The sequence below is a fragment of the Sphaeramia orbicularis genome, chromosome 3 (genome assembly GCF_902148855.1).
Source record: "Sphaeramia orbicularis chromosome 3, fSphaOr1.1, whole genome shotgun sequence".
Lineage (NCBI taxonomy): Eukaryota > Metazoa > Chordata > Actinopteri > Kurtiformes > Apogonidae > Sphaeramia > Sphaeramia orbicularis.
This window is the reverse complement of record NC_043959.1, coordinates 59,764,843-59,787,085: the sequence shown is the minus strand read 5'-3', so window position 1 is coordinate 59,787,085 and position 22,243 is coordinate 59,764,843. Positions and strand designations below refer to the sequence as shown.

Below are 22,243 nucleotides of genomic sequence, written 5' to 3'. Positions count from 1 at the left end.
TTCGGCCTGTTTTTCCTTTCAAAAAACTTAATTTGCATTTCCTTTTTCATTTTTTGCAACATTTCAACAGTTTCTTTCAAAAATACTTGACACGTGTGGGGGAAATATGGCTCATGGAGAAAAAAAACCTGAGTGAAGCAAGAAAAATGAGTTTGAAACTGATGCTGTTTTAATCTCAGGTTTTCGTGGTCATATGTTCCTTACCTTGCTCTTGCTGAACAGAGTCTTCTTCTTGAAGGAGAACAAGATGATGTCTCGGTAGTCAGCTGGGTGTTTGACGCTCACGTCTTCAGCTCGGTACTGCAGCACTCTGGACGTTTTGTTGATAATCCAGTATGGGCTGAACAGAGACAGGACCAGCCGGCTCGCCGTCCTCGATATATGCAAGTTTACGTCCACCGTCATGCTGGTGTCACTGTCGCAGGTTAGGCAGACTGCAAAGAACTCAGGAATGTCCTGTTCGATGCGGACGTGTCCATGCCAGTCGCGACCCTGATACTTCTTCAGTACCAACGACATAATCTCACCTGAGATACGAGCGTTCAGGAGGTCGGACGTGCTGCCTTCCTGGAGCTCATAGGAGTCTGCTGAGCTCTGAGGACACAAACCCAGATTATATCATTTACACCAGATTATACTGATAAAACAGGGTGAATGTAGATGAGATCAGAGGAGTTTTGGACAAAACACAATTAGATGATGTACCTCCAGCATGTAGCGGATGGTGTAGGGCAGCAGGTTTCTGAGTGTTGCCACTGGGTGGAGGTGGATGACATAGGCTGGATCCCAGTCCTCCTCCCCGTGGTCATCAATGTGGCGCAGATCATCGGGCACAGCCAGTATGCTGACCATCAGCGGGAGCAGGCTGCTGTCAGTGGCTGGACACTGCAGCATAGATCGCACCTCTGAGCTGCGATGCACCTGCTCCTTCCATGACACACAGGTAGAGGACGGCCCATACTGACCGTCCAGACAGCCCGCTGGACGCAAAAACAGCTGACACCTGGGGGGACATAATCACACTGTCAGAACCACCCAACTGCAACACACAGGTTAAAAACCATTACAATGGTGTCTAAGCTAATTTGATGCCACTGTGATGTAACCAAGGGGTAACAACCATGACTTTAATTTAAAGCCAATGCACATGTATCATACAATGTAATACCACTAATACTACTACGCTGACAATGCTGGCTTCAAAAAATCCTTTCCCATTTCACTACCGTTCAAAAAACAGCAGCTTCATTCTAGAAATACTACGCCACAAGTCATTACATTACATCACACGACCACACACTCCTGATCACAACAGTAAAATCTGCATCAAAAATCATTGGAGCACCATAATTACCATCACTACAGGACATCTACACAAAACGCAGCAGGAAAAGGCACTGGACATCATACAGGACACAAGTCATCCCGCACACAGACTTTTTAATTATCTACCGTCAGGGAAATTGTTACAAAGTATCAAAACCTGGATGACTTGCTTCAAAGACAGTGTTTTTTCCTCACGCTACACGTCTGCTGAACAACAGCTCAGACAGAAGGAGGTAGCTGGGAACCTGCAGCCTGACTTTCAGTTTTTAGAATTGTATTTATTTATTTTGTGTTTTTATTTTACAATAGGAGGGCTAGTGTTATTTATTGTTAAGTATTTTTTAGTGTTGCTGTGATTGTTACTGTTATTTGGTTGTTATTTATTTTTCAATATTGGGCGGAGAGAGAGCCAGGGCAAACTGTGTTTCATTGCCATGGTACTTGTACCTGAACACACATTACAAATAAACTTGAAACTTGAAGTCATTCCAGTGTCATTCACAGGTTTCAAAATGTTAAACTTCAGGTTTCAGAATGATGAGTTACGTCAAAGAGGCTCCACCCACTTTGTTTATACAGTTAATTAATGTTGACTGTACAATGTGATCGCTGTTTTGTTACCTGTAGGTTTCTAAGGCAATGTGGAATTCTCTCTCAGGTTCCGCTTGTCCAACAATCTGCAGGCTCTTGGATGTTGGACAGTACTTCAGGATGGTGAATGGCACTGAGAAATGATTCTTTATCTAAACACAAACGTACATCTGGTAAATACATGTAGGGACTAAATACATCTGGATAATCATCAGGACTAATATGTGTTTAGTTTGGCTACAGAAAATGAAGGAGGTGTTAAGAGCAGTAAGTAGACTTCAGCTGAATGTGCAGTAGGTGAGTGTTTGGTGTCCACACCTGCAGCGGTGAGCGGACAGTGATGACTTTGTTGCCTTCTGCGGCATCAATCTGCATCAGCACAGACACTGCCTCCTGCAGCATTGGACCGCGGATGTTGTAGAGACGACGGCCTGGTTTGTCCACAGAAATGTTTGAGATCTCACTGTAGCCAGAGGGCACTGCAGGTTCAGAGACACAGAAGGTATTACTATCAGCACACACAACTATCAACAGTTTCCACTGTACATTCCTTCAAACAGACTTTGTCTATGATCTTTTTCATCAGAAATAAACAGATAGTTGTGTTGTTCAAAACATCATGGAGGTAGAATTTGTTAAATTTCCAACTTGATGCAAAAGGGTATGACACTGCAGATTGAATTCATTAATTTTGTTTATTGATTTGAATTTTTAATCAGCAATCACATTAATTTTTTCATCTTCATTTCATTCTGTATTTAGACTAGGGATGTAACGATTACCGGTATGATGATAAACCGCGGTAAAATTGCAGACGGTTAGTATTACCGTTTAAATTCTAATTATCACGATAACCGTGTTTGATTACCGCACTTTTAGAGGAAAAAACGCCTATGTAAAGATATGCTTTTACGTCAAATATTTGAGCATAGTTTTAATTTATTACAATTTTAACTTTCTATACCAAATATTTGGAACCAATATTCACTTTTAGAGTCTTTGAAAAGGTTCATTAAGCATCTTTGTGTTATTTATGCAATAAATTATATACATTTTTCAAATCGGATTTTATATTTTTTGGGTGTTTTTTGTCCTTTTATGTTGATATAGTAGGTTAAAGTGAAAAAAATAATAGGCAGTTGATATAAATGAAGTGGTGCTGAAAAACAGATCCCAAACATGGGTATAGGAAACATTTGTTTATATAGTATACAAAGGCAAAATCAAAAGTACTGAAAAACGGCCAAAATAGGTTCAGACCACTAAGGGTTAATACTTGAATGTTTCTGCAACAGAAGGTACATTGTGCCAATTTTTTTTTTTTTTTTTTTTTTTTAATACAACTTGGTTAAATTATTTCAGTGTGTGTATAAGTACTTTTTGAACATTTTAAGCACAATTTCAACAATACCGCAATAATAATGATAACCGTGATCATTTTGGTTACAATAACGGTGACATGAAATTTTCATATCGTTACATCCCTAATTTAGACCAAACTATTCTAATACCAGAGCTGTAAAATGTATTAGCAATGTGTGTTTTAATCAATCCTTCCTTTGGCCAAATTCTTCTGTTCATTGCTATAGATGAATAATACAAATATAGATGGATAATTTCAGATTGGTCCAAAATTGGTTTTATGAACTTATATAGAAGTCTACAGTATCCACAAACTATTACACACTGTCTCCTAACCCTAACTCTGTAGTAAAAAGAAATGAGTGATCGTATTAACTGACCCCAGATCTTTATTATTAAATATGAATCTTACCGATGCTCAGGTTGAACAGGCAGCTCTCTTGCCGTTGCAGAGCTGACAGTTTGCCGCGGGACGATGCTTCAAACACAGAGTGCTCCAGGTCCATACTCTGGTTCACCGCCAGCTCGTGTAATTTTCCCTGCTGCACTGAACGCACCGGCCTCAGGTTTGCACTGTGCTGCACAATGAGGGGTATCCCAAGTGCATTTTTGATCGTGAAGGGGGCCTTCTCATTCAGAGAGTAGTCAAAGGTGGAGGCTGTGCCCACTGAGAAAGCCTGATCAGAAATATTTAATTTTAGTTCAGACTTTATTAATGAACATCATGCTCCGGTAAAACTCAAAATAACAGGTAGTTCACTCATTATTAATGATGTATTTCATTCAGTTCATACGTGTAAAATAAAAATCAGATTACAGTAGCTCCTTAAACTCAGGTGCATGTATTGTAAAAAAGAACTCATAAAACACATTAGTGAGTGTTCATAAGGCAAGGTCAAAATAACAAAAGATGACAATGACAAACTACGTAAGTTTGTTTATCTCCATTTGTTTGATATGCTGTTCAAAATAATTATTCGAAACTCAAAAAAGTTTTATCAGTGTTCTTTGGTAGTGCATAAATAAAGTCTGTTTTACTTAAACAAATTTCTTACAACTGAACAAAAAGGTGAAGTAAGCGCAGACTTTGTGTGATGTGTTGTACCTTGGCGAGGTTTTGGAAGACATTAAGGCTGCACTGAGAGATGGTGATGTTCATGGTGTCTTTGGAACAGATGTTAACAGCTGTACGAGGCTCAGGAAGGATGACAAAGTCATCTCCATGAACAGGACTTCTGTCCTGAACTGGGTTGTTCTTCATCTGCAGGAGAGAATGCAACAGTCAAAGATTAGATCAGTCAATTTATCTAAAGAAGTGATGGTTATTACCCACATAGGAAATTATGGTCATGAGTGGTACACTTTGGTCGCCAAGGCCTTTACTATATTTACACACTACACTAAAAATTATACTGAGCCGAGCCACCACGACTGTGATTTACCAGATTCCACTGAATTTGAACATTGATGAACACTGATGAACATACTATATCACGTAACATGAAGTGTCAATGAAGTCTGTAACATGGGTATAGTAGTTTTTAAATGTGAAATTGTTAGAAAACAAATCCTACTGTGCCTTAACTCAGTGCTAACAGACTTACCTCCAGCTCCAGGTTCCATCTACGTCTGCCACTGTCAACTCGTTCTATCAGTGGCTCCCAGACGGCATGAACCTCATTAAAATAATTCACCTGGAGAAACACAGTATTAAAGTATTAAAGCACTGCCATTCTGTTCAGGTCTATGGGACCAGTCTTCAAGTTTTAATAAACCTCTATGAACCTCTGCTCACCTCTAGCGTCATGTCGGCTCTGAGCTTTAGGAGAGACGACCAGTTCTTGGCTGATCCGCTGAAGGAGGACTCGGCGAGCAGTAGAGGGACAGTTCGGTGACCTAAACCTGACTCAAGTGTCACCTGGACCACCTAAGAGTCGACAACACTTCATCAAGAAACAGGCTTATCTGAAGACCTCACAACATCAGACTGATAGTAGACAACATCCTACCTTGATCTGAGCAGCGAAGTTCTCACCCTCATTGCGTCCATCCTGTTCTCTGAAGCTCTCAGTGATCTCGGTTGCCTGGTCGACCCCCAAAAACCAGAAGTTACATGCGAAAATGTTCATGACAGACCAGAGGTTGTTGACGTCCAGGGTGGACTGCTGGCTCTGCTCATCCCGTTGTTTGGTTGTCATAGCAGCTGTTATTGTCATGACTGTGTTGAGGATGAATGGGGAGATCTGAGGGTGAAAAGGAGACACATAATTATTTCAGAATGTCAACCAACATGTGTTTTCTATTATGATGACCGGTTCACAGCAACAGTTTTATCTAGAGCAGAGAACCATTATGACAGAAAGGCACTAAATAAGTGCAGGTCTATTTACCATTTAACTGGTCTGTGTTATATTTTGTGTTACCTTGACAATGACTTCCTCCACCGTTACAGAGCCACTCAGTGGTTGGTTGGGGTGAGTTTTGGTCTCCAAGGCGACAGAGCAGGGCCTCAGCACCTATTGGATCAAATTCAAACTGACAGTGAGAAAGAGCTGCAGTAACACCGTACATTCAGATCCAGATGAGCCCAACACCTGAACCTGCAGGTGTGTCTATAGACGCTTTTACACAGCGTACCCAATTCCGTACCGTATTTGGATACGTTCACACCTTTCTCGCAGATGTTGTGTTCACAAGCATGTACCACAGCCCCTGCCTGAGTATGAGTGGGTGTTACAGGGCCGAAGCAGTAGGTGGCGGTGTGGAAGGAATTCTGTTGCTATCCAATAAATGCAGAAGTCAGAAGAAGATAAACCCTTACGTCATCAACCAAGCGACTGTTCTGTTCACAGGCCACACTTGTCTATCTGTTATCCTGTTTGAGGCAAAGCGAAGAAGAGCGACCTTCGCTGTCCCTGACATATCACCGAGTGATTCGGGTGATAAGGTGAGCCTGTGCTGCACGGATCCGAGGCTTTTTCAGGAGACAACAGGAGCGCCGTCTATGATCTCATGGTGATTATGTCACTACTGGACTCAGGCACGGATTGCTTTCACACGGCAACGTACGCAGCCAGGACTACCTTCTCAACTGGACTCGAGTACAGTACTCGAGCACAGAACGTTTGCAATCACACTGACAAAATTAAGAGGACTTTGGGGTCAAACACACTTGGATACGGACACAGGTACGCTGTGTTAAAGTGTCCTAAGGTCATGTGATCTTACGGTGGTGACAGCCTTGTCGTCTTTGTTGCAGATGAAGGGACAGGCAAGAACTTTGAGCTCCCTGAGGTTGGCTCTCATGTTCTGACCTCCATTTTCCCCTGCCTGCAGACTGAAGTCACACTGGAAGTAGACCACCAGAGCTGGGGCATCCGCCTTCATCAGGTTTGCCACAAACACCACCTCAGGGTCCACCACCACAGCACGGACACGCATCTTCGACACAGGAGCTGGACAAACACAAAAAAACTGAGTGAAGAAGACTGAAACTGTTTCATCATGAAGAACTTAACCCTGTGTTTTAACCCAATCTGGCCTGTGTTCTCAAATAAAAACAAAAAAACAAACTCAAAGTTAATAAAAGACTGCATCGTCTATTTATTAACCATGATCTCGCACTGAAACAAAAAAAAAAAAGACTGAATTTATGACTAAAAAGTTTTTTAGTTGAGTCTCACAAAGTTTGATTGATTTTACAATGCAGCAGAAATAAAAAGCGTACTTTTGTTTGATCATAGATGATACATCTTACCAGTCCTGGAGTCACTGCTGCGTGGCTCTGTCGTTTGTCTCAGTGGGAGTCTCTCACTCTGTGCCAGGCCGGTGGGTGGAGTCTGACCCTGTGGAAGAGCCTGCAGGAAGAACTCTCCTACAGCCATCAAAAACTCCACGCTGGCACACACATGCAGCTTCTGCAGGACAGCCACCACCTCACGTTCTCTGCTGTTCTGCCGGTACGTCACATCGATCATCACCTCACCACTTTCTTCATCACGTCTGCCGATCATCCTGATGAAAGGAATTTTTAAATTGGCAGTCAGGTTCTTCCAATGTGTTATTGTGTGAAATTAAAGAAAAGAAGAGAAGAGATGTAGAGAATTTCTGCAGAGTGCAAGATAGAGAAGATATGAGTTTATTTATCACACCACAGGGAAATTTCACAGTAACAGCAGCAACACACAACAAACAAGTAAAGAGGAAGGTAAAAAAACAATAATCGAGTGAAAAATGAGGTATAAAGAGAATTAAAATCTGCTGTGGGTTGTGTGGGGGGTTGATGGTGTCCCCCCCAGCCATATTAATTTAAATTGATTCATATAAACTCAAAACAGATAGTAACTGATACAAATACATTATTACAAATATTAAATTATTTAACTCATTGTATTGTGACTGCCTCCGCCGCTACCGCCGCCACAATAATACTAGCAAATTAGACCACTGGTATTATTATTATATATTTTTGTATTATTATAACAATTATTATTTTCCTCCTCACTCCCCCCTCTCTCTTTCTCTCTTTCATTCACCCCCCTCTTCCCCTTTTCCCCATCGAGCCTAACCAAGCTATAGTGTTTAGTTGCTATTTACATTTATGATCTTTTTCATTGTAATATGACGTTGTCGTTGTTGTTTGTCAATACTCTGTCATTGTTGTTGTTTTTGGTTTGTTTGTTTATTTGTTTGAGTTTCTCTTTGTTTATGTATTGTTCTTTTTCTGTCCACATTGTCTCGTTAACTATCACTAATAAAAAGGTATGTGTCCTAAATGCGAAAAAAAAAAAAAAGAGAGAATTAAAATCTGGTATATAAAATCAACAAATTAATGTATAACTTAGTGGTGGCCAGTTCTGTAACACAGTCTATGTATGTACCTTAAGCCATGTGTTTGAAAAAATGTCACTAAAAACAGGCAGGTATCACTGGTCATGTAACTTACCGTGATGTCACCCTATCCATGTCCACTCTCAGGTCATCCAGCGTGCAGTCGGTGAGGATGGTGCTCACCTCCATGCTGCCGTTGTTCAAAACCTTCCCTGAAGCCTTCAGCAGGTGGAGGGCGAACCGTCCCAGGCGGAGGTTCTCCTGGTGCTGGAGGCCTAAGGGCTGCACAGAACACCACCAACAAATAATTGTTTTATTAATTTTTTTTAGAACAATTTCATTATCTCTAACCATTGTCTTTCATTCTCAAGTTTCTAAAATGAAGTTCCTATTTAGCTACAACTAAAAGCGCACACAAAGCCTTCCCCAGGGCTTTGAGCAGCTCTTATTCAGATGATCACCCACCTGTTTGGGATCATTACTGTACAGAACCAGTCCCAGTGACTCAATGTTAAAGTTAAACTTGATTGTCTCTAGAGATTCATCTTCATCTTCAGAACTGATGATACTCTGTTTTCCAACATCTTCTGCACACAAACAACAAAAATGTAAAAATAACACATTAACTTAATTTCATGTCTGAAGAGTAAACAAACTTAAAGAGTTAATTCTGTTGTGCATGTGTATTTCAGACCTGTGGGGGGCCCTCCCGATGCTTGAACCTGCAGAACGGTCTCCTGTCGGGGGGCAGTGGGCTCTAGACTACTGGCCTCTCCTAGGTTTTCTGTCAGGATCCGGAGCAGCACCTTCAGGTCACCTTGACTGAGCTCCACCTACAGGATACGCCCAGAGAGCTTCACTGAAACAGCACCTCCTCCATCATAGTTCATCCAAATTAACAGGTTCAAACTTACTTAACACAAACACTGGATGAAGAGGAAAATGACTAAACTCACCCAAAACTACATCCTGATGTCTACAGACTCTATGTTCACTACATTTAACGTATCAGGTGGTTTAATTTAAACTACAGGATGAACTGTTTTCAGAACTAAATGTACCTTTGGTGGTGGACATGTAGACTGAATGCAAAACCAGAGTGAAGGAGTTAAAACAATAACAATTACTTCACCTTTTTACATCAGGACAACATTTACATTCAGTCATTCCACTTACAACATAAGAATGATCTTCTCAGCTCACTAGCTGAAGTCTGCTTTATTATTTGAAACTGTTACACTGCTGCCTCTGAATTTGTTGATGACACCAACCTTCATTGGCTTCATATCTCCATCTATCTCCACAGCTGCCATCTTTTTGTACCAAGATGCTGCCAGGTTTCTGCGAACACTCAGGCGCAGGTTTACTGGTTCCAGCAGCTCGATGCTGGGTCGACCTGACCCCGGGTCCATGCAGGTTCTGGCAGTCAAGGAAACCATGGGTGTTACGATCTCATTACATTTGTTGGTTTGTCAGCAGGTTGACATAAAACTACTGTATCAGTTTTCATGACATTTGGTGCAAGAAACAAACAATCCTGGAATTGTTTTTCTTTTTTTAATTTTTTGTAACATTACTGGACACAATGTTGGACAGAACAGCAGGACTTCAAGGAGTGTGGAAATATAATTATCTGTAATTCTACCCTAAATTCCCATCTCACTGACTGCAGTTTCCCTTTCAGTTCACACTGAAAAAATATTTCAAATTTGCTTCTATACTTAAATGTGATGACGTCTTTTTAATGTCATATGTTGGAGGTCAACATACTGCAGAAGGATCCTTTTATTAACACTGACATGTTGAGTGTTTTAGGTTCCCCTGACCCTAGGGCTGATCTAGAACCAGGATTTGGGGTCTTTGTGACTAACTGACCTGGAGAGTTTCAACTGCGTCAGCTCCACGTCCATGTTGTCAATGATCGCTGGCAGCGGACACCCATCAACAGGCTGCAGCGAGAAGCTGTTCCCCACTGTGATCAGACCCAGGTCCATCACAAGTGCATCATGGGAGGTGGAGGACTGGGGGATGATGATGAGCGGAGCCTTCAGTTTGATGTCAGTGGACAGACGGAAACTCTTCTGGGCGAAATCTCGAACACTGGACGCTGCCTTTTCAGCTGCCTGAGCGGTCGCAGCACTCAGAGCCTCTTTAGCCACTTGGAAGTTGTTGGTGAAGTTCTGGAGAACATTACAAAACAAAATGATAAGCTATGTCAAAATATTAACACGGAAACAATGAAAGATAAAAATTCACAACTTAGAAAAAAAATGTATGACTGGTTACAGACCATAAAAATGACCAAAAAAAGTGATCAGAGTTTAATAAACTCTGTACAAAGGTGCTGAACTTACCAGCAGAGACATGATGAACTTGTGCAGGTAGACCACCTGGATGCAGCCCACGTTCAGCTTCACGCGTCCATCAGTTTTGGAGGTGTCGGCGTATCCTGCGCCCTCTGTGGCATTTGGAGTCAGACTCATAGTAAAGCTGAAAACCTCATCACCCACAATGGAGATGGCCTGGAAGAAAAGTCAGAGTTGCTTCACAATTGTGTGATGAGTCAGAGTCAGTTCAAAACAACCTGAACCTGGATCACACTGATTCATCTGACTCACTGATTCAGAACAGATGCAAGACTCAACACCAAAATTCATCATGTCCGAGATCAGCAAAAACCCACAGAAAGTATGAAATACCTTCATTTTGTCTGTAGTTGTTTTTACAAGATGCTTGGTCTAAACTACTTGACTTGACAGTTTGATATGATGCAAAATTGAATGTTAATCTTCCCTTGGAGTAAATGACTCAATCTTGGTCAGATGAAAAGGGGTGATCTTATGCTGCCTTTACATGCTATGGGAATTATGGTAAATACTAGATACGAACTAAAAAATTGGACATGAATGCCCCCTCATGTCGTTTTTTCCACTGGAGAACTGGGAAAAACTTTTGATACACACAGAGATTAAATTAACCTTTAAACTTTTCAACACGATGAGCAACGAGGGAGTCGTCGTGAACAATACACAATGCTTTTATTAACGTTCAGCTGCTGTTAGCTGATGATTTTGCACATTTATAATATACACAATGTGCAAAAAACTAATTTTAAAAAAGCTGTAGCAAATTAATTAATACATCCAAAACTGTTTTACCCAAGTAGCAGGTCATGATAAATTGTGTTTCTGCTATTTTTCATTTCTCTACATTGTAGAGAAATGAAAAATAGCAGAGTAGAGTCTACAACAACAAAAGCATTTGAGAACAATGCACTTGTAATCTTGAATTCACTAGTGGAAAGGACCATCTTCCCAATAACACCTGAAGGCAGCACAAATCCAGAGCAAACTGAACCAAGGCTAACTTTGTTTCTAGAGTTTGAACTTTATTGGATGATTTAGACATTCAGAATACAGCAGGTAGCGTCAACCATTAAACAAAGAAAGAGGAAAAAAAACAAATTCTGCAGTGTGTAAACATCAACCATTGAATTCAAAAACACAGAAGGTTAAGGCCAGTGTACAGACTGTGTAGTTCATTTAGTTCATTAAAGTTCGTCATCTTTAAATGAATCAACATTGAATAGTAAAAACAGTGACTGACCTTCTTGTAGATACATTTAGGATCAACATTGACGACAATGAAATCCCTCAAACGAGCAGAAAGATAAGTCTGCGGTCCTTGCATCAACAAAGAGCCATTAATACCTGCAAGAAAGATCACATCAGGTGAGTTTATTTAACAGTTACACTAGTGAAACACGAGTCCAGATACGACAGACATACTTTAGTTAGTGTTTATTAATGTAAGAACATTTATGTAGCATAGATTCTTGTCCAAAGACAAAAGAGTAGAAGACAATAAAAATACAACAAGTATTGAGTTCAAATTTCAGATTGAGTTTCCCATGATCCCAGTCACATAATCCAGATTGAGGTCAGATGGCACAGATTTCAGTACCCTTTGGCTTTGATTGTGGTTCATACCTTGGATCTTGATGTCAGCCATGTTGCAGCTCTGGTCACACACCAGGACGTTGAAGGCTCCTAGATTCATCATCACCTTCAGGTCAATGACCTCCGTGTCTACAGGTGACACCAGGGCAGCTGCAAGGAAACACAGCATAGAGCTGGGTTAGGGTCAGGGATTCTGCTGACACGGATCAAACATGTGACATGACGCTACAGCTTCAGACTTGAAAGAAGAAACATATTCACAGATTCATCAACAAAGACTTAATGCAAGGGATCATTTCTTGTGTGTGTGTGCGTGTGTGTGTGTTGTACTGACTGGATTTGGTTGACACTGTCTTGTCGTCTGTTTTCAGTCTGATCTCTTTATCTGCAGATGGCGTGCTGTCAGGTGACATCACCACCGACAGGAAGTTAATGGACGACAGCAGAGCCTCAGTGTGAAGCATCAGATCGAGAGAGGTAAAGGTCACCTGTAAAAAGACACAGACAGGTGGAGTTCGTATTTTGACCTACAGGTGGAGCATGTCTTACAGCTTCAGGCTTGCTACACTGAACAAAAATAAAAACGCACAATGTACAATAGATGTATAACACAAGACATACGGCCCAAAATGAGCTTGTGGTGTCTTATAATTGTAAAACATGGTTAATTCTCTTGATTTGTAAAGAAACTTTGTGTCCATCTCTGCGAGTGAGCACTTGCTCAGTGATCCAGTGATTCCACCCACAACACAGCTGTGGCATGTCCACATGCTGCTCAAACAGCGTTAACAGTGTTCAGACACGCCTTAGACTGGGGACAGTAAAAGGACACCTCAAAATGTCACATGTCCTCAGATGTCACCATGACACAGATGTCACAAATCATGCGGGAACAGTTCCGGATAACATCCCATTGCTCCATGTAGCCCTCAAAGAGGAGTGGAACAACATTCCATGGGCCACAATTGACAATATTTTCAACTCGATGAGAAGACGATGTGTCACTCTACAGGAAGCAGATGGTGGACACACAAAATATCGATTTGTGATTTCTTTCAACCAACCCCCACGGTGTCCACGTGAATGTCCATGAATGCCAGACATCACTATGGTGTTCTAATGGACAGTAATCTGTACCACACTGATCAACAAATTAAACTGTGTGCGAGTTCATATATAATGCAACACCTAATGCTATTAAATTAAAAGTGCGTTCGATTTTTGCTCAGTGTAAATACTCTGCGAGAACAGAGAAATGTGTTTGTCTTCTTGAGGCAGCAAAAACAAGAGCAAAGTTCATTCTGGCCAAAACATTTCATACTCCATGAGAAACTTGAGTGCCAAACTTGTGTGGGTCCTCCACTTTTCCACATTAACCACGCCCACTTCAAGTACCAGACCAATCGTGCAATAGTTCTAACATACTGCATGAGAACAAAGTTTTGCCTGGACAGTGTGTCGAGAACAGGCTGCAAGAACTAGCAACCCAGGGCTGCAAGAACAAAATGACGTCATTTTGTTCTCGCAGCCCCAGGAGCGAGAAGAAATGTCTGTGTTCTCATGGAGTAAACAGTAGGCTTTAGTCCTGACAGGACAGGTTGAGAGGCAGCTTGTGAAATGTGTGACTCACATTGATCATTTGTTCAGTGTTTTTGTAGACGGATGAGAAGTTCGGTCCACAGCGGTCAGCCTGAAAAAAAACAACACGATGTTCAGATCAGGAATGAATCAACAGTGGAACACATCACCGACTTAAATGAAAACATCCACTGTCATAAAATCTTTATATCAAAAGATAAAAGTAAACCACAGCTTTTGTCTTATGTTGACAGCACTGTCCCTAACAAACAAATAAATAAAATGAAACTAAAACATGGCAATTACCCATACAGTTCTCTCCCCTACAGGGAGAGGGTTTTAAGACATTTTAGTCAGGAGAAACAAGTATTGCATGAATGGTTATAAGATTCTGAGGCATTCGTGACAAATTCATGAATGAAAATTTTAAAATAATAATCAAGGAAAAAGTAACCAAAATTACATATGCAGTTTGCAGAACTAAAGAAGTAATAAGAGCATATAAAATCCACAGTTCAGTAAAAGCAGCGTGTGTGTAAAATTTCTATTTAGAAATCTATTTTTGTTGTCTGTCGTCTGACTCTGGATGATCTGTTGCTGTCACAATAAATATATACTGTATGTGCAACTCAACAGCTAATCAATAAACATATGATCACCTTGAAGTATTGCACTTTGAGCAGTTCAGCACCGGACTCCACTGACGAGCTGATGAGACACAGCGGCTCGCCGTTCGAGTCTGAAACACAGCGCCACAAAACGTGTTGATCACCTGACTGACACTAACTCTGACGAATGATGTCACACAGTGGACACACGGAGCCTCTGACCTTTGAACTCCAGGCACTTCATGGTGATCTCTTTGATGTAAATTGTGGCACAGGTGTCATACTTCCTGACTTTGGTGTCGATGCCCAGGCGAGCAAAATGCAGAACCAGGAAAGGAGACTCCTGCTGCTCTTTGGGTTTCTTGAGCGTCAGCAGCACCTGGAAAGAGGAACAACAGCTTCACAAATCAGACACCTGGAGTCAGTTTGGATTTACAGTCTTGCTTTAGCAGGATTTTTTTTTTATTTCTTGTGTCACACTTTCAGTGGTGTTTTGTTTGTACTCTGTTGTTCGTACTCATCTGTTGTGTTGTACTCTTCCACCGTGCATGTATTTGTTTATTGTAGTTTATGATTTGACGATAAAACTAAACATAAACATCTGTACTTTTCACCTGCTCAGTCTCTCACCTCGTTAATTTCAAACTTGAGGAGGATGTTAATGATGTTTTCAGTCAGACCTTGGCCTATCGCTGGTGACTCGCCTGCAGGTCGCCATGGTAACGGTGATGCCTCCGCTTGCTGCTCAGGAAGCTCTGTCTTTTCTGTGGAGGGAAATGGGTTAAAATATATATTCAAATTCAAGCCTGGTTTCCCATCATGCACTGGGGTGGAGTTACCTTGAACCACATGTCTGTGCTCCTTACTGCCCTCTGCAATGTTCTCCATCATGATCTTCATCAGGACACTGAGGTCCTCCTCACCAAGACTCATCTGACACACACACAGGGTTGAATAAACGAACAAATATCAGTAATGTTTTATGTCAGCGTAGGTAACAAGTTTTGTAAGACCCAGAGTCTTAATAATATTCATCAATATATTTATTTTTAGATTATAAGACATTTATAAGCACTAATGAGGCCTTTTTAACAGGCAGTGAACAGCTCAAGAACTTTATTAACCAGTTTTAATAATTCTATAATTAGCATTAATTAACATTTTTATGTGAATTCTTGGAATGTTGATATAAAAATCGTGTCTGTAATTAGTACCATCAGTTTTAAATTGGTCAAGATCTTCCATTTTGAATGTGATCTTACCGTTTTCTAATTATTATCTGAAATTGTTATATAAATTAATTATTTTAACTATTGATTACAACACTCTGCTAACATTTTGTTGATGTGAGACCTACATTGAGGGACCGGAGGACTCCCTGGACCTGGACTCCAGGGATTTTGCTGAACCAGGAGGCAGACAGGTTTCTGGTGACAAGAAGCTCAAAGCTGATTGGCTGAAGGATCTGGATGTCTGGTGAGGAGTCTTTTTTCAATGTCGTCCTGCAAACATTTGAGGAAATTCGAGGAAAAACTGCTACAAAAAATTCCCTTAAAGTCAGTGGGAACCAGTGAGAAAATGTTCAAAGACTCCCTTCCTTGGATCCATGTATTTTCATTACGCTTTAACACAGGAACATTGCTGAAACCTTAAATGGTATTCGTATTGATATCTAGTACAGTATTTAAAAAACTGTAGTTTAAGTTTTATGGCTTTTAATGCTGTTCCTGCTTTTATAATAGTTATGTAATGCACAGCTTTAGCGTGGATGAAGTTATCACTTCCTATAAATATTCAAATCTGTGTTCACCACAGGTCATCTTTCACAAACAGATGATTTGTTTGAGTTCTTCTCTTGAGTTACATCAGCAGCAGTGTCTGTTTCAATACACTGTGGATCAGCCAATATTAAGTGCAGCTGACAAGGAAACTTTTTCCCATTGATGAAGCTGAGTGGCAATGCCAACATAAATCATAAAATCTAATTAAAACTCCTAGGGCTAACCACATTCTCATTGGCTCGCTGTGATACCTGGACAGCTTCAGCTGCGTTAGTTTCACTTCCATCTTCTCCACCACGGCTGGAAGATCAAAGCCTTCAGTGGGATGTAAACAGAAGCTGTTCCCCACCGTGATCAGACCCAGGTCCACCATCACGGCATTCTGGGAGATGGAGGACTGTGGGATGATGATGAGTGGAGCCTTCAGCTTGATGTCAGTGGACAGGCGGAAACTCTTCTGGGCGAAGTCTCGAACACTGGACGCCGCCTTCTCAGCTGCCTGAGCGGTCGCAGCGCTCAGAGCCTGTTTGGCTGTTTGGAAGTTGTCAATGAACATCTGGAGGAGAAAAATAAATCATTAGTGAGATAACAGAAAAACAAATCCAGCCACAGCCAGCCTTACATGGATAAAGTGATAAAAATGGCATGAAGGAACCAAAGAGGCATTCGCTGCCTGAAAGTGGTCAGTCTTATTTCTGTTTCATAAACCATCTCATAATCACAGTGATGTTCATGTTATAAGTAGGACTGGGTACTGAACTATGATACACTGTTAAGAAATAGATTTCATCAGTCTCCAAAATGCTTTACTTTTGCAAATATTAATTTATTAAAATTAAAACAGGTTCTAGATAGCACATTCTAGTAAATAGAGTTATTGTTTTGTGTGGTAAAACTAAAATATTAAATTTTAGAGTAGAAACAGACAACTTCTGTTAAAACAACACTGTAGTAAAGAGATTTGTTACGAAACAAAAAAAAACAGAGGATTTGCATCAGAATGTCCATTTATAGTAGTTAAAAAGTGGTGCTGAAAAATGCATTATTCAGGGACTGGTATTGAAGCCACAGTGTCAGTATGAATGATTAATACAACCCAGACCTAATTATAAGTGATGTATACAAAAGAAATAAGAGACATATTATATTAATGTCTGTTGATCTGAGTGTTGTTAAGGCTAAAAAAAAAACATCTGTGATATACTTATTTTAAGTTTATGAAACAAAAATGAAGTTGAAAATCATGCAAAATAATAAAAAAGGAAGTGGAGTTGACACAGGCAGAGGGCGGGTCACTGGGGTGGGAGTGGGGTGTGGATGATGTCAGCTGAGTGAGCAGCACAGCACCGATGGAGGAAGTGAGCTCTGATTATTGTCACATATTCATGAAAAGCATCCCCCCATTCTTTTAACGGTTGTGTTAAGATTTCTGTATCAGGCAGTTTTGAAGGGACGCTCTAAGAATTACATGTCGGAGGAGCAGATGAGCAGATTCAGCCTCTAAAAAGAAACCTTACAGACATTCTGTTCAAATTCAACTCAGCGGCTCCGCATTTGATAAACTTATTTCTTATCATTCTTATTCAAAGTCTTATTGACAGACTCTGCTTGAGATCGCATGTCCACAACGTCTCTCTGAAAACTCTAAACAGGAGTTTTGTTTTGTTTTTTTTAAAGGTGGTCTGAAAGTGCAGTGGAGCTGTAAAGCAGAGTGTCTGATGCAGTTCAGAGCTGCATGCTGTACGCTGTACCTCGTCAGCAGACGCACAGTGAACGCTAAAAGAAGCCTGAAAGAACAAAACAGACCAACCAGACAGAAAGATGAGAGACTGCAGAGAAAAAAAGCATGCAACAGGAAACACAGAACACACAAAAAACAAAGAAACACTGGCTACAATACTGATATCCCATAAGGTTAGCTTTAGCTTTGTTGTTCTCTGAACTGATCCTGTGACTTGACAGTAAAGTGAAATATATTTTGAACATCAATATACATTTCTGACACTGAAATTAATGTTACACTGACATATTTCAATAGTCCAGCTAAAACTGCCACAGGATGAATTTTTGTAAGTGTGATACACAGGCTGTTATTAATCTGAAATATAAAAACATGACATTAGCTTTAGTGTTTCAACTCTCACAACTCTTCTTTAGTTTTAGAACTGAACTCACCTTCCCCCTTATATTATAAAAACTGCAGTAAGGAATAAGTTTCTGAGTTATATCATACTGTCTTAGCTCAGCACTGTGCTTCTTATCATTATAAGCATCTAATAAATAATTAGACAGGTTAAAAAACAAAAAAGCAAACGATAAAAACAGCACAAATAAACAGAACAACATTTAAAAATAAAGACTGACTATAAAACCATAACTGATGAAAAAACATAGACCACCAAATTCAGTCACGTTACAGTGTAAACACGTGTGTTTGCTCGAATCTGTGTTAAATGACTCACTTTAGTGCATATTAACATAAAGAAATCAATGGAGTTATGCACTGTGAGGTCACATGTCAGGCTGCTAATATTTTGGGGGTGTAGTTTGGGAAGAGGAAGGGGTGGAACTCACCAAGATAATACTAACTTTAACTTACTGAGAACACCAACCACATGGCAACTTAAGAAATGTTATTTTAAAATGTCACCAAGGAATTTCAACTTGTTGCTAAATGCTACCACTTACAGTTGTGCTTAACGACAATAAGTCAGTATTTACATCATCTACAATTAAGACAGCTTGCCATCTAGTGGGCTAACTGACAGACAATACTGAATTAAGGCTAACATTAGCCAGTGTAGCTGCGGAGACAGCAATTAACGACAGCAATTAGTAACGATTAGTCTGACTTATTAGCCACAACTACAGTAGAGAGATCTGTCATGAAAATTATTCTTAGACAATGCACAGAAAGCCAAACTAAGCAGGTTTTACATACGAATTAAGCATCAATACATTTTAAACAGAAGCAAATTCATCTTCTTACCTATGTCATGAACTGGAAAGTTAGCTACAGACTAAACCCATCTCTGTACAAGGCTATAAACGTATCTCTACAGTAAAGTTGGGTGTTTTAACACTGGAGGCCAAAGGACTGAGTGTCATGGACAGTGTCAAGTGTTCATGGATCTGCAGGAAATGTAGATTTTACAACGTGAATTCCAGATATTGCTGTTGTGGTGTATATTTGTATACATAATGTGTGCAGGATTATATAAATGTAATCATAGGTATGTAATTAGAAATATTTTTGCGAGCATGTGTCTGACCAGCAGGGACATGAGGAACTGATGCAGGTAGACGATCTGGATGCAGCCCAGTCGCATCGTCACTTTCCCATCAACCTGTGACATGTCACTGTAGCCGTCGCCTTCTGTCGCCCCCGGAAACAAGGACAGCTTAAAGCTGAACACCTCCTCACCCACGATGGACACCGCCTACATGGAGACAGGAGGGACATGAGAGGACTTTAGAGACACAGATTAAACCTAAGCATCTGGATGAATAGGTGAGTTCTGGTTGACATCCATCAGTCAAACAAGATTTATATTGAAGGTGATTTCTTGTTTTGAGGTTTTCATTTGATTTGATCAATCGTCAGTGGACAGTTTGTCTCTAAGAGCTGACAGACCTTTCTGTGGATGGTTGTGGGGTTGACATCTGTGACCACAATGTCTCTGAGTCGAGCAAACACCTCTGTTTCCTTCACCTGCACCAGCACAGACGCATCAATTCCTGCAAAGTACAGCAAGACTAGTTAACATATATGTAGCATGTCATACACAGTAATTAAAAAAGAAACATGAAACAATTTGATGAGAAAAAATAAAAATATGTAATAACACCAACTAATAAAAGGATAATAACAGAGAAAGAAGAAAAGCAGCAAGTACAGTGCTTCACAATTAGATAGTTTCATAAAACACAGGCAGACAAAAAGAAATATTTTAACCTGGATTCAAAGTGTCTAAATACAAGACAAATCTAGGCTGTACTTGCAGTCCACTCCTGCTGTTTGAAGAAGATGAGCTACACATTATTTAATCCTGTTTACTTTGGGCTGTGCGCTCTATAAACTAACCTGAGTGAGTCAGTAGATCTACGAATATAAACCTACAGGTTTTAACGTCATCACTAAAGCCAGCAGTACAACTTCAGATTTACCGATGGCACAAAATAATGCTGATGTTCTCTCTTTTTGTCACTGAGGTTAATGTAAAGTTAATCAGGTTAATCAACTGTTCTGAGTAAGAGTTTCTGCCCACTCTTGATCCAAGCGAAACCCTATAACGTACCTTGGATTCTGATGTCGGCGATGCTGCGGCGATCATCACACACCTCCACGTGGAAACAACCCAACATGGCGAACAGTTTGAAGGTGAAGATGCCACCGTCTTTGCCACCTTTAGACACTGCAGAGACACAGTGAGTCAGTGGGTGGGGCTAACAGACAAACCTGTGGACAGGCTGCTGACTCACCTGTCCTTCCCTGTCCTGCCTTCACCACCTGCTTTTTTGCATCCCGTTCACGAGTGGCAGTGAACTGAGGTGGCAAGGCACCGTTCAGGAAGTTTACAGTGCACAGCAGCGCTTTGGTGTGAAGGAGGAAGTCCAACGTAGAAAACTCCACCTGAAGCACCACCAAGTAAACAACTGAGAACAGCTACAGACGCCTGGGATCAACTGGTGACTCCCTATAACTTTATTTTGCTATTTTTATGGTTAGACTTTAGTTTGTTCTGTCTTATAAATAAAATGATATTCATTACAGAGTTGATGGTGAGACAGGTCACCATCATCTGTTATCATGGATACCATCATCCACTCACCTTCAGTGTCTGCTCGGTGTTGTCAAACAACGTCTGGAAGCTGGGGCCAGCAGGGTCAGCCTGTAGAGGACATAAACAGAAAACATTTGTTGTTAACGTGTGACTGTTTTCATCAGTTCAAAGAAAGTATTTATTAAACTAGAAGCACTCGGAAAGCGCAGACCTCCGCCAAGGCAGATCAGTGCCCCCCCCACAATCACCACCAAAATTCAATCATTTGTTCCTTGTGCCAGTATCAACATTTCCTGAAATTTTCATCCAAATCCATTCATAACTTTTTGAGTTATCTTGCACACAGACAGACAGACAAACCAACGCCGACAAAAACATAACCTCCTTGGCAGAGGTAATAATGTTAGCAATAATGTTAGACACATTACACTTACTACATAAACTTAAAAGTCAGACATGTTGCTAAAAAAGTATTTTCATTATGATGTGGAATGATATTATTGAAAGGGGGAATAAATAACTAAATTAATCGAATTGCAGGGTATGTCAATAATCAACAAAGAATAACACATTAATGTTTGGTCTGCATTGTTACAAACTGATTGATGTATATTATTATCGTATATTAAATTAACAATAATGGAATTCTGATGAACCAGAAGAGGGAAAAAAAGACACATTTCGGTGGCGAAATGATGCCACCGTTGATGAACAGACAACTACTCACCTTGACGTACTCCACCTTCAGCAAGTCAGAGCCGTGCTGTTCTGAGGAGCTGATGAGGTGAAGCGGACTCCTCCCACCTGAAACACAATATGTTCAGATTAATAGACCCTATGGTAATGCTTTACATTATACTCCTCATAATAAGCCTCTGTGAAAAAAAAAAGGCTGTATAAGTTCATACAATATATTTATTAACATTTTGTGTTCATGAAACAATATCAGTGTTCACTGATAAAATATTTAACTGATATGTAACTTTTTATCAAACATATCACAGTTAATTAATAATTAACCTAATAAGACATTGTTTTCATTTGAAGGTTCGGTATAGAACTTTTGCGCATGTTCATGTACTTATGTGAAGGTTGTGTTGGTCAGTTGTTTATTCCCTTTACTCCACTGGTTGCCTACATGCATGTCTGATCATTCATCTCTGTACAGAGTATGTTTGTATGTTAACTCGGGTCAGACATTCTGTTAAATTCCTAAAACTTGCTCTTCACTGAGTCTCTTTTGGACAGTTCTCTATAGCACTTGTTTAGAAATACAGCTGCGAGCGTCAAAAAACAACCAGTTCCCAGTACAACATATGTTCTAACACAAACACCATATAAGCAAACAACAATGGACAAATAGCTCATATTAACCTTAAGATAGTGTAGCTGAATAAACCATGTTTACCCATTAATAAATGAAT

General features: G+C 40.3%; 1 protein-coding gene across 11 annotated transcripts in view; it reads right to left on the bottom strand.

Moving 5' to 3' along the window:
- vps13c (vacuolar protein sorting 13 homolog C) overlaps nucleotides 1-22,243 on the bottom strand; it is an 80,124-nt gene that overhangs the window by 31,923 nt on the left and 25,958 nt on the right. For 4 of the 11 annotated variants that reach the window (XM_030130833.1, XM_030130836.1, XM_030130841.1 and 1 more), the window contains exons 29-63: nucleotides 21,547-21,623; nucleotides 20,868-20,927; nucleotides 20,518-20,668; nucleotides 20,334-20,450; nucleotides 19,670-19,773; nucleotides 19,308-19,475; nucleotides 17,787-17,822; nucleotides 16,287-16,591; nucleotides 15,612-15,756; nucleotides 14,885-15,187; nucleotides 14,477-14,633; nucleotides 14,306-14,385; nucleotides 13,699-13,758; nucleotides 12,403-12,556; nucleotides 12,099-12,218; nucleotides 11,716-11,819; nucleotides 10,464-10,631; nucleotides 9,985-10,289; nucleotides 9,381-9,528; nucleotides 9,171-9,191; nucleotides 8,804-8,942; nucleotides 8,575-8,696; nucleotides 8,225-8,391; nucleotides 7,037-7,293; nucleotides 6,508-6,734; nucleotides 5,703-5,795; nucleotides 5,289-5,522; nucleotides 5,075-5,206; nucleotides 4,884-4,973; nucleotides 4,385-4,540; nucleotides 3,692-3,956; nucleotides 2,236-2,396; nucleotides 1,948-2,069; nucleotides 706-1,003; nucleotides 205-594 (exon numbers count right to left, since the gene is read on the bottom strand). In XM_030130833.1, the coding sequence (XP_029986693.1) occupies nucleotides 205-594; nucleotides 706-1,003; nucleotides 1,948-2,069; nucleotides 2,236-2,396; nucleotides 3,692-3,956; nucleotides 4,385-4,540; nucleotides 4,884-4,973; nucleotides 5,075-5,206; nucleotides 5,289-5,522; nucleotides 5,703-5,795; nucleotides 6,508-6,734; nucleotides 7,037-7,293; nucleotides 8,225-8,391; nucleotides 8,575-8,696; nucleotides 8,804-8,942; nucleotides 9,171-9,191; nucleotides 9,381-9,528; nucleotides 9,985-10,289; nucleotides 10,464-10,631; nucleotides 11,716-11,819; nucleotides 12,099-12,218; nucleotides 12,403-12,556; nucleotides 13,699-13,758; nucleotides 14,306-14,385; nucleotides 14,477-14,633; nucleotides 14,885-15,187; nucleotides 15,612-15,756; nucleotides 16,287-16,591; nucleotides 17,787-17,822; nucleotides 19,308-19,475; nucleotides 19,670-19,773; nucleotides 20,334-20,450; nucleotides 20,518-20,668; nucleotides 20,868-20,927; nucleotides 21,547-21,623 (5,636 nt within the window). The remainder of the gene's footprint in view (nucleotides 1-204; nucleotides 595-705; nucleotides 1,004-1,947; nucleotides 2,070-2,235; nucleotides 2,397-3,691; nucleotides 3,957-4,384; nucleotides 4,541-4,883; nucleotides 4,974-5,074; nucleotides 5,207-5,288; nucleotides 5,523-5,702; nucleotides 5,796-6,507; nucleotides 6,735-7,036; nucleotides 7,294-8,224; nucleotides 8,392-8,574; nucleotides 8,697-8,803; nucleotides 8,943-9,170; nucleotides 9,192-9,380; nucleotides 9,529-9,984; nucleotides 10,290-10,463; nucleotides 10,632-11,715; nucleotides 11,820-12,098; nucleotides 12,219-12,402; nucleotides 12,557-13,698; nucleotides 13,759-14,305; nucleotides 14,386-14,476; nucleotides 14,634-14,884; nucleotides 15,188-15,611; nucleotides 15,757-16,286; nucleotides 16,592-17,786; nucleotides 17,823-19,307; nucleotides 19,476-19,669; nucleotides 19,774-20,333; nucleotides 20,451-20,517; nucleotides 20,669-20,867; nucleotides 20,928-21,546; nucleotides 21,624-22,243) is intronic. The other 7 variants (XM_030130837.1, XM_030130844.1, XM_030130839.1 and 4 more) reach the window with 6 other exon arrangements.